We start from the raw sequence: 10,817 nt of genomic DNA, 5'->3' as shown, positions 1-10,817 counted from the left end.
GTATCCCAGTTGGGCGTCTAGCTGCAAGGAGGGTCCAGAGCTCGTTCTTCATGTGCTTCTGCTAGATTGAGCATTGAACTTGAACTTCGGTGTGTGCATTCCTGATGATGGTTGCAACTGATAACTACTGCAATTGACTCATACAGCGAACCATGCCACCACGAGGGTTTACTCCATCCACTGCAGCTCACAATTTCACTTCCTTCATCGAAGTCTTTTCAGGAACTAATTCGATTGATCTGCAGCGTCGCGGAGGAAACAGGAATCGATCGTGATTGCCAGGCCACCAAAGAGAAAAAAAAAAGAAAGACGACCAATTGCCAATGTGCGGTCAAGTCGGTGGCTGGGGAAGGAGTTAAGACAGGAAGGTTCGTTCAGTCCATCCGGTCACAAGAAGAAAAAATACTGTTCGTTCCAATTTAATTCGCCTCCTTCTGGCAAATAAGAATTGGTGTTTCGTCCCTCTGCGATGCCAAACTCCAGTTTCGTGCAGATGCGATGTCCCTAGTGTTTCCACCGCTGTACGAGTCAGTATGGATTCACACGGTTCGCGTTGCAATGCTGTAGTCCTGGTTGCCCTGGTAGTGCTCTCAATTTGCGAATTCCGACATTAAGAGCAATCGATCACAATGCTTTCTTAGCATAAGAACAACTGTGCTATACAAAGAGTACTTCGGAGTAGGGATCAGGTACCAGAAGCGGGCACGACGTCATCGTAAGAAAAATTACCGACCCTAAACCTAATCAGGCTATATTGGTCTCACTCGAAACGCGACTAAACGCGACTAAGCGTGTTTCAACGCGTTGGTAAATTACGGTATCAACAATACAGAGTACCCTGCTATCTAGCCTAATTTGGAAACCATTTCACTCATACCCTAGACAAGTGTATCTACAATTAACATGCATAGAGCAATAAAACTGAATGTGATGTGACATGATTGTTCCTAGATGTAACCATTGCAAGATAGGTGAATCAATCCCTTAGTTACTTCTTTAGTTCCTTTCGTGCCTTGGTTCTCCCCTTTAGAGCGGATATCCGGAGGGGGCTGGGACAATGAGAGCACACCCCGAGATAGCCGGTTGGTGTAATTAGCAGCGGGTGCGGGCTTTCATAGCTGCAGGCAATAAATCAAGAGATTAGGGTATGTGTCTGTAGTTGCTATAATAATAGAATGATGGACGGGTTCTTATTGACATTAGCACAGTGGCATACAGTGACTTGCAGTATGGCATACATACCCAGAACTCTAGTATAAACTCGAAGATCTTATGGAGATCATTCAGATTTGCGCTTGCACCATTGTCAACAAAATTCCTATGTCTTACTTTACTCTAGTCATGGCTGTATCCATACGCAATAGCAGAACTATTTCTGCGTCTATAGCTAGTCCGTACTGTGGTGCCTATTCTTCATTGCTCTTGATAGTTATTAGGACAGAGTTTGTCATTAAGTTGTACTGTATTCGCAGTGAAGGCAAATTAAAACAAATAATATTCAATTTCATAAGTCGTTCAAGTATATATAAGAGTACAGGGCACTACCCGACACGAGTCAGTATATGCGCGCGCCTCATGTTATGTACGGCTGTATGCATGTCCAAGTTGCACTTACACGGCGAGCTTAAATATGTCTGTGCGGCGCATCGCCATGTGTGGAAATCCGGTTTTCCTTGCTGCCATTTGTAGTGCGTCACATCGTGCAAAAGCAGGGAGGGGTAAGAAGCAAAAAAGAAAAATAAGAACGCCGGAAAAGAAGAGATGAAGAAAATGAAGAAATCACTAGGCTGTCCCCTCCCCAAGCAATGCAAGGTCGACCTCCGGCTGTCGCGGCTTGAAAAGGAACTTGACGTTTCGATCGCAAATGTTCTCAGTGCCATGGAGAATGTTTTTGGGCCGACCCTGTTGCTCGACGAATTTCCAGTCGTACTTCAATAGCAAATGGACAAGGAAGATCTTCATCTCATTGGTCGCAAAGAACCGTCCCGGGCAAGCATGCTGCCCATGCCCGAAACCAAAGTGTTCCGGAGTTGTCGTGACAAATTGGTGACGATGCTCGTGGCCGGGCGCCTGGCGCTTGTTGTAGAATCGGTAGCCGTCGTATCTCTGCGCATTCGGGTACACAGAGTCGTCCTGCATTATGTGACCTGAAACTACCACGCCGGCACCCTTGGGGATAACCGTTCCGTCCGACAGCGGGACATCCTTTATAGCAACACGGTTGATCGAGGTCATTCCTGCCGGATTCATCCGCTGGGTCTCTTTCATGACGCTGTCAAGCAGCTTCATCTTGACCAGGCTGGTCTTCATCAGGCCGCCATCTTCCTCCAGAACCGCCTTGATTTCATCACGTAGAGGCTGGATGTGCTCCGGGTAAGCAGTCAGATCGTACAGCACATTGGTCAACATGTTTGACGTAGTGTGGATGGCAGCCAAAGAAAGTCCGACTTGGGCACGAGTTTCGTCGAAAGGACGTCCGGCGGAAGCTTCTTCGATCCAGTCCAGTACAGTCGGGTGTGTCTTCTCGCCCTTCCCTGGCAGCTTGCCTTCGCGGATCAGTCTGCGCTTCTCAATCTCTCCTTGAACGATACGACGGGCAACGCTCATGTCATTTCGCACTTTCCGGGCCGAAGGAAGGAACCAATGCACCACGTGGCGGAGGGCAGCGGGCCAAAGTCGGAGTTCCCGGGCAGCAACAAACGAGTCGATGGTGTAGTTGACAGATACGTCGAGCCATTCCTTGTTGTGGCAAATCTCCTCGCCCATGAACACAAGCGATGACAATCTAGCCACCATGTGCGGGATTTCCTTTGCGAATACAAAGGGTTGCCATTCTAGGCGATCAGTTAGTCAGGCTCACCACAAACTGTTGAGGGTGACGTACCATCCGATTCGGAAAACGTGTCCTTCAGCAAAGAGGCTGTCTCTTTTGAGAGAGGAATGGTCTGTTGGCCAAGGGTTTGGGTGATTTTCTTGTTGATGATGTTCAGCACAATATGATCTTTGTCCTGTCCATCAAAAACCTCAAAGCCAGGGAACTGGCCTCCAAAGAATAACTATAACTGTTAGTAAAAGCTTGAAGCTAGACAGTGAGTTATACATACCCTCTTGGTAGCCTCATCAAAGCTGAGATGCGGGTGACTCTTGACTTCGTTCATGAGACGAGGATGTAAAACAATCATCAGACTATGAGAGAACATGGCCTGGAAAGCGCTTTTTCCCTATACAAATGAATCCGAATTAGCACTTATTTCTTTCTCTTCCCTATAGAGATATGAAAGCGATCCTACCTGAGAGAAGCCCTGTTGAATTAGTTCGTTGGCCGAGTTGACGAAACGCTCTTTGGCTTTTGTGTTTGACAGCTCCCAACGAGTCTTCCCCACGAGGGGGATATTCTTGTATGGGAATCCATCGGAAAGGTCTCTCAAGAAATGAGAGACATACACAAGGAATATGGCCGCTGCTAGGCCCTGTAGCACATAGGGGTTCTCGAAAAGTTCAATAGTCACAGCCATGTTCGGCTGCCGGAACATCAAAATTTCAACTCAGACGGAATGGTTGTCACAAAACAAGGGTAACAAGATGGGCAGCATCGCTTTCCTATATATCTTTAACCCCTAGCACGGATAGCGGAATCTAAGCAACCGAGGCGGGGCGCATGGTTCGATACGTTAGATACGGTGATCGACAGTCTAAAGAAACACACTGACATGTCTCCGAGTTATGTTTGTCTTGTGCAAGCTTGTGCTCATTATGCTCTCAATTTTCCAGAGAAGATCTCACGAGCGAGATCAGCGTCCTCAGCTGTCAAATCTGCTTTATTGGCATGGAAATGGGCGCTTCTGAGATTCGAAATGCCGATGGTCGACGTCTCCGGGAAAGTGATAGGCACCCCATATTCCCGAATAAGAAGTTCTAGAAGTTGTTCGCTTAGAGGCCCTGCCACACCGTATCCGTAGGTGCTAGGTGCATTAACAATCATCTTTCTGTCGAGCTGAAAACCGTGTTCCTTTGTTGACACGGAGTACTCCGTATAAAGAAGGGCGCATAGCATCTTGAATATTGCAAGGATTGAGGGTTAACCCAAATTGGATAGATCTGGTTTTGCTTTTTCCTTTGTTGCCAGTATCCCCTGTCCAATATGCTGGCTGTTCTCTGTGATCGCGGTGTAGCCATACTAAACAGTGGTACGGAGTACAATTCCTCCATGCATCTGCACGCCTCGCTTTCATGCACAAATCCTCCAAATACCCTCTGTAGACAAACTGATTCGTCGTTTAGATGAGTCGGGCTTAACCGATGGAGCCCAGACAAGTATCCCAATTTGGTATGTCGCGAGGAAAAGGACGGATCGCTTAAGGGGTCACCGTTCTGAATGCCATACGGAAAATGCCCCATCCGAACAATATCTGTTTTAGGGAAATCGGTTCTTCGAGAAGGATTTCAATAATCAGTTCTCCGGTCGAGTAGTGTCCGTATTTGCATCGTAACTGGAGAGTTCCCCACGTACTCGTTCTCGTTTTCGCTCCCGTCTGTTGTCCCGTGCGGATACGGGATCCAGATATCCGAGAATAGCTGCAGAATTCTGACGAAACACCTGACTCTTCCGTAGTTGAGGTTGATACTCCGTACAGAGACGAAGGTGAAATGAGGCTCAAGACCCCGTGACGCCAAGACCCGGATCAGGACATCTCTCAGGCGACTTTCTCCTCTTCAGTCGTGCTTGTTGCAGGCGGGGTTGGGCAACGAGCAAGGCGCTGCCACTGCAGACGCTCTCGAGCCTTGCTTTATTCAACCTCAACTGCCAAGCAGAAAAAGCGACCTCTATCTTCTATAGCCTATTCGTATTCAGCTTGCCATCATGGGAGACCCTGGTCTCGGACAATCCCAGATTCACGGAATTGAGCAGACTGTCCTGCCTACTGAGGAGGTCTCAGTCCTAGTTACAGGCTTTGGTGTAAGTGGCGTACCTGGAGACCACCTCCTCTCGGAGGCCAGGATTGCTAATCTCGTACCTGACAAGGGAACTAGCCGTTTAAAGCCTATGCTGCCAATGCCTCAAACTTGATCTCTTCATCTCTCCCGTCATCCTTTACTTTTCCTTCGGCGGCCCCCTCATTCGCTCCCCAAGAGGGCCTTGCCCCCACTTCCCGTCGTATCTCTATCCATGTCCATCCCACGCCGATACCCGTGGCCTACTCCACGATCCGAGAGATAGTGCCGGTCATTCTAGACGAATATGCAAAGAATCATGGTGGTCGACGACCGGACATCGTGATCCATATGGGCATAGCTGCAACGAGGGACTACTATTCTGTGGAAACACAGGCACACCGCGATGCGTATCATCTTTCAGATATCACTGGCAGGTCGGGTTTTCTGGACGGTGAAATGCATTGGAGACAGTTAGGGCTGCCTCCGATTCTAAAGGCCGGTCGCGCGACGAATGTTCGTACAACAGTAAATGCACCAGCAATGGAAACACCAGGCACGGTCCCTGGTTCGAAGTCACAGCAGGCTGTGCAACAACATACGAACCCTCGCCCACCGGATGACCAGTTTGTCGATATATGGAAGACGTTTGCGCCTCCTGGAGCGGATATTCGCATCTCGCAGGACGCAGGGCGTTACGCTTGTGAGTTCATCCTCTACACGAGTTTAGCACAGGCGTTTCAGGAAGGCCGGGACCGCAACGTGACTTTCTTCCATGTTCCTCCATCGTGTAATGATGAGGATATTGAGTATGGGAGGAATGTTGCGATTGCCTTTATTAAAGCCCTTGTAACATCTTGGTTTGATGAAAAGGCTACATAGAAATTCATTGTTTTAGTCCATCATATATAGCTCGCATTGACTTGCAGGATTGGAATATCAACGCAACAACACAATAGATTCAACATCAGCGTCACTCTGAAATATCCTCTTTTTGTTCCTCTTACTCTTCAATCGCTTTTTCTTAATTGTATTAAAAATAGCACTCTCTACATCCGCCTGACGCTTTCGGCAATTCCTCGGATGAATGCGGCTGAAGCCGACAGAGACAATCGGCCGACATAAATTCTTGGCTCGTACAAACCGACCTGAAGCCATCAACACATTCAACATGATAGAAATAGCCAACATGTTCGAGTATTTAAGCATGCCGTCAGGAGTACTAACTGTGCTCCTCCTCGTGGTTCCCATCCTCCTCATCCCCATCGTCATCCTCGGCCCGGAAAGCAACCAGTTCCGCCGCCTCCAACAACTCTGGTCCCGACGCCAGAAGCAAAATGCCAACAGCAGCAGTGAAATCGTCTCTTTGCGCGTGTATCCTGTTAAATCCTGTCGCGGGTTCACGGTGAACAAGAGCATACTCCGCTCACACGGTCTTGATCTCGACCGACAATGGATGTTCGTTGATGCGGAGACTCTGCAGTTCTTAACTATTCGTCAGATCCCGGAGATGACGCTGATTAACACGAGTCTAAGCGAGGATGGCAAGTCACTTTTGCTGAGTATCACCGGTGTCAATGGTGATGTTGCGACTACAGAGAAACCAATTAGTATCCCCGCAGTTCCCGATACGGATTGGCTGAAGCAGCACACTACTCTTTCTCAGGTGAAGGTTTGGGACGTATTGACAGACGGCTACGTCTATGGCAATGATATTAATGGGCCATTCTCGCGCTTCTTGGGCCGGGACGTCGCGCTCGTGTACAAGGGTCCCACGCCACGAATTCTGCAAGGAAACGGGGACCCCCAACTGCTGGGCCGCACGCAGAGTGTGAATTTTCCCGATGTGCATCCTATTCTTATTGCTTCTGAGGCCTCCATTGCAGAGCTGAACTCGCGGCTTCGTCAAAAGGGTGCCGATCCTATTACCATCGAGCGCTTTCGTCCAAACATCGTGATCAAGGGGAATGCGCCTTGGACTGAGGATTCGTGGAAGACTGTTCGGTTTAATGGTAACAGTGGAAGCTTGGCAGAAAATGGGGACTCGTTTGTTCTGTCATCGCCTGCGCTTGATCTTGATATCGTGGCGCGGTGTGCGCGGTGCCAGGTACCGAATGTGAACCCCGAGACGGCAGAGAAGCACTCCAAGCAGCCCTGGGATACTCTTGTGAGTTACCGACGGATTGATGAGGGAATTAAGTTCAAACCGTGTTTCGGGATGCTTGCTGCGCCGAGAAACGAGGGTACTATTGAAGTCGGGATGAGGTTTGACGTATTGGAAGAGACGAATCAGCATCGGTATATCAAGGGATTTTAACCTATTCCTATCCTATCTTATACTACTGTATAAATAAACGAAGAATGTGCTAGTGTACATAAACACGTATACAAATTGATACCTATACCCATAATCAAGCGCACTAAGTCTTAATCTGGTTCCTCGCAGACACACACCAGTTATTCCAATCCGTAAAGAAAGAAGGCTGTACGTGACACTTGTTGCTAAGCATCTGCTCCTTCCTCGTCGCCGCGTAGACATCTACAATGCCCTCAATGGCCTTCTTATCATGTGCCACGAGCACCTTGACCACCAACAAACTTGCCTGACTGCAAGCCGTTGCGTGAGCCTGCGGTCCACTGTGACCTGCCTCGCGATGCAAGTCCTTCAACAATGCCCAAGCAGATTCAGTTGAGTCTTCGGTGATCGATGGGACAGCAGATCCCTTACACAGCTTCGAGTACTCGCGGAGCACATTCGTAGCCTTGTTAGCGATCTGCTTAACATTGGTCCTCCGGGTAAGTCGGAGAAGTGGCAAGAGAAGATCGAGAGCAAGAATGCTAGAGTGGCATTTCTTAACGTAGATCTCAACAAGATCGAGAACACGGTTCTTGAAGTTAACCATGTTCTCCTTGGCGTCTTTCTTGTCTTTCTTCTGTTCGAGGGCGTCGCGACGCGCCTTGAAAACCTTGACGAGTTGCTCATCGACGGCTTCCATTTCGTCGTCGTTCATGTCGGCTTCGTCGTCAGAGCCTTCATCTGGTTTGTTTGCTGCGTGCGGGCCTAGGGCTGCAGCGAGCTTGGCTTGGAATTCGGCTTCTTCGTCGTCGGGCTCGTCAGATTCGTCTTCGTCTTCTTCCTCGTCATCCTCGTCATCATCTCCACCCTCTGCATCAACAACCTCGACGTCGCTGTCCTCTTCATCATCATCATCGACGTCCATCATCTCCTCATCTCCTTCGTCATCCTCTTTGTCGAACATCTCCTGCTGACCAGCAAGGTTCTCACTAGCTTCCAGGATAGAAGTCAAAGACTCCAACCCAGTAGCAGTAACCTTATCCGCAAAAGCACTAAACACCTGCTCACTGATCCGACGGAACAACTGCGACTGCTTCGACGCAAAGCTCAGCAGAATCTCAACCAACGTATCCGAAGCATCAGAAGTTTCGTCCTCCTCGCCCTTCTTCTTCCTCGACTTCTTATCGCCCAAGAACTTGGTGTAGCAGAATTCGAGTTCATCCAACATGGACACTGCGTCTGCGTCGCCGTTATAGACCTGGAGGAGGGTCATCGAGTACAGAAGTTTGAACGCGTCAGCGGCGGCGTTTTCGTCCTGGCCAGAGAGTTTCTTCAACGATTTGAAAGCGGACTTGACAGAGTCACTGAGAGCGCCGTCAATGTTGATAATAGATTTTCCATATTCCTCGGACTTGGCCGCGTCGCGAATCTTGCGGACGACAGTGTACGGCAGGGTGGCTGCGTACTTCTGGGAAGCGATCAGGCTGTTCAGGCAGGAGTTGATTCTGTTGCGGAACATTTCCTGGGTCTGGGGGGCCATGGGTGGTTGCGGGCCTTCTTTTTCATTGGGTATGAAGTAGGCGGATCGCACGAAGATGGTGAGGATATGCTCCAGGACATCTTGGAGTCCCTCATCTGCATCTTGGCTCGAGGCTCGAGACCGGACAATCGACACAAGCAGGTTGGCCAGACATTGACGGCTCGATGCGGCTGCCTTGCTGTCATCGGTGCCGGAGTGGCTAACGAGTTTCTCCAACAATGGCACAATCTCCTTGAGTGCGTCAGGGTTGGCTTCAACGGCGATCTTCTCCACGGTCTTGGTCTTGGTGACTTGGTCGAAGTTGACGGAGCCGGCTGAGCCCATCAAGCCCTTGATGGCGGCTGCGGCGAATGCGGGCTCTTTGGAAACACGGGTCTGGATGGTCTTAACGGATTTGGTGGCCATGCGGTGCAAGTATCTGTCTTCGACAGCGAGCTGGTTCATCAGACATCTGACCAAGTTCCTCGTGAATACGAGAGAAGCTTGTTGCAGGGGACTCTCATTGAGAACCTTGACGAATAGCAGAAAGCCCCAGTATTTGCGCTCCTCAGATGAAGCAGAGGCAAACAATCCGTCTACTCACGTTAGAATTTTCAATTACTTAAACTAGAGGTCAAGGCACTTACTGTCGACAACATCAGTCCAAAAGTCAAGGAAAGTCAGGTGAGATGACTCCTTCTTTGACTTGGTTTCCTTTGCAGCCGGAATCCTGCTGAGAACGGCATCCCATGCGAAATGAAGCTTGGAGTTCCACACTCCAGTAGACTTAGGCTTGTTCTCTTGGTTCTCATCTTCCGTCCCTACAGATGATTCCTTCAGAACCTTGGCCAGCTGGTTTCTCTCCCGTGCATCCAGCGGATGATCATGCTTCCACGCCTTTCCGGGAAAGTTCGCCTTAGGGAACAGATCCTTGGCGGCCAACCAGATGGCAACTCCTTCAGGCGTGCGGACCAGCTCAAAGCTGGAGAGACGCTCCAAAGCCGCCTCAACGTATTTGGAATCGACTTTTTGCGAAGAAAGGTCGTAGATGCAGCGGTAGATAATCCAGCCGCACTCTTCCCTGATCCATGGCTTTTTCTTGGCCAGATCGAAGACCAGATCTAGGAGCTTAGTCCACTCTGAAAAGGGAGCACTAGATTTGAAAAGGATCGAAGACTTGATGATAGCTTCTGATCCAAACAGCCGTCCGAAGAAGTGATCCCTTTGCTCCTGCGAAACGTGTTAGCTTTGCGCCACATAGATCAAGCATAATTCAACACACCTGCCCCGAGTCGCTGCCAGAAGCATCCGACTGCGACTCCCAAATATCCATAACCTTGCGAACATCAATCTCCAAAGCCTCCCTCGGAGTCGCAAACACCTGCGTCAGAATCTCAGTTAACGCAATAGAAAAACCGATTCTAGCAGCTTTGCGACTACTGCAGAGACCGCGGAACAGCCTCTGCAAAGCTCTCTGGATCTGCTCATCGCTCAGGTTCTTGTCAGGGGTAAACTGCGAGACCAGCGCCTGCGCGGCCTTCAGTCTGATCTCGTCTTTCTCGTTGGCAAGGTCTTCATAGATTTCGACCAGTTTGGTGTCGACGGTGTATGGCTCGCGCCGCCGCTTCTTGGAGTCGGGTGTCATCGTATATTAGAGAAATAGAAAATATGGATTATTTTCTACCTTCTCAATTGAAACAATGCGTGCTGGAAATAAGCACTGGTTGCTGTCTGGAGGTTGCGGTGTTTTGGCCAGCAGCAAAAAATTTATGAGACCATCCCAAAGCGGTTTAGCGGCATCTGATAACGGTACATTGCCGCTTTGGGAGGCGAATAGAGCAACTTCTTTAACATCTAAGTAGCTTGTAATTTATAGCGAACTGGTAGTATTCGAATATAAATCAAGGTAAACGTATATTATTTATATGCCTATTAACAAGATTCAAACTCGGACAGATACCAAAGACAACAAAACAGAAACAAGGGGTATAGTAACATAGGGCAAGATAAAACAGTCATCGTAAATCATCACAAAATCAACCATAACAAATACTACTGAACAAAGACTAG

At 49.0% G+C, this 10,817-nt stretch overlaps 5 protein-coding genes across 5 annotated transcripts; 2 read left to right on the top strand and 3 right to left on the bottom strand.

Annotated features, from left to right (window-relative positions):
• Positions 1 to 1,782: 1,782 nt before the first annotated feature.
• ACHE_80602S (cytochrome P450) lies at positions 1,783 to 3,533 on the bottom strand (the record flags this gene model as incomplete). The annotated part of the gene is made up of 4 exons (XM_043283991.1): positions 1,783 to 2,834; positions 2,885 to 3,056; positions 3,105 to 3,221; positions 3,291 to 3,533. The coding sequence occupies 4 exons, from the start codon at positions 3,531 to 3,533 to the stop codon at positions 1,783 to 1,785; spliced, it is 1,584 nt and encodes a 527-aa protein (XP_043141215.1).
• Positions 3,534 to 3,751: 218 nt separating this feature from the next.
• On the bottom strand, positions 3,752 to 4,054 carry ACHE_80601S (uncharacterized protein; the record flags this gene model as incomplete). The annotated part of the gene is made up of 1 exon (XM_043283990.1): positions 3,752 to 4,054. The coding sequence occupies one exon, from the start codon at positions 4,052 to 4,054 to the stop codon at positions 3,752 to 3,754; it is 303 nt and encodes a 100-aa protein (XP_043141214.1).
• Positions 4,055 to 4,861: 807 nt separating this feature from the next.
• On the top strand, positions 4,862 to 5,814 carry ACHE_80600A (putative pyroglutamyl peptidase type I; the record flags this gene model as incomplete). The annotated part of the gene is made up of 2 exons (XM_043283989.1): positions 4,862 to 4,957; positions 5,032 to 5,814. 2 exons carry the CDS (start codon positions 4,862 to 4,864, stop codon positions 5,812 to 5,814), a joined length of 879 nt encoding a protein of 292 aa, XP_043141213.1.
• Positions 5,815 to 6,103: 289 nt separating this feature from the next.
• ACHE_80599A (MOSC domain-containing protein) lies at positions 6,104 to 7,249 on the top strand (the record flags this gene model as incomplete). The annotated part of the gene is made up of 1 exon (XM_043283988.1): positions 6,104 to 7,249. One exon carries the CDS (start codon positions 6,104 to 6,106, stop codon positions 7,247 to 7,249), a length of 1,146 nt encoding a protein of 381 aa, XP_043141212.1.
• Positions 7,250 to 7,352: 103 nt separating this feature from the next.
• On the bottom strand, positions 7,353 to 10,392 carry POL5 (DNA-directed DNA polymerase POL5; the record flags this gene model as incomplete). Its single annotated transcript, XM_043283987.1, has 3 exons — positions 7,353 to 9,343; positions 9,395 to 9,977; positions 10,030 to 10,392. The coding sequence occupies 3 exons, from the start codon at positions 10,390 to 10,392 to the stop codon at positions 7,353 to 7,355; spliced, it is 2,937 nt and encodes a 978-aa protein (XP_043141211.1).
• Between the last annotated feature and the right edge of the window lie 425 nt (positions 10,393 to 10,817).

This window comes from Aspergillus chevalieri, chromosome 8 (assembly GCF_016861735.1).
Source record: "Aspergillus chevalieri M1 DNA, chromosome 8, nearly complete sequence".
In the NCBI taxonomy this organism is placed as follows: Eukaryota; Fungi; Ascomycota; class Eurotiomycetes; order Eurotiales; family Aspergillaceae; genus Aspergillus; species Aspergillus chevalieri.
The sequence above is the reverse complement of the archived record's forward strand: the minus strand, read 5'-3'. Positions and strand labels throughout refer to the sequence as shown.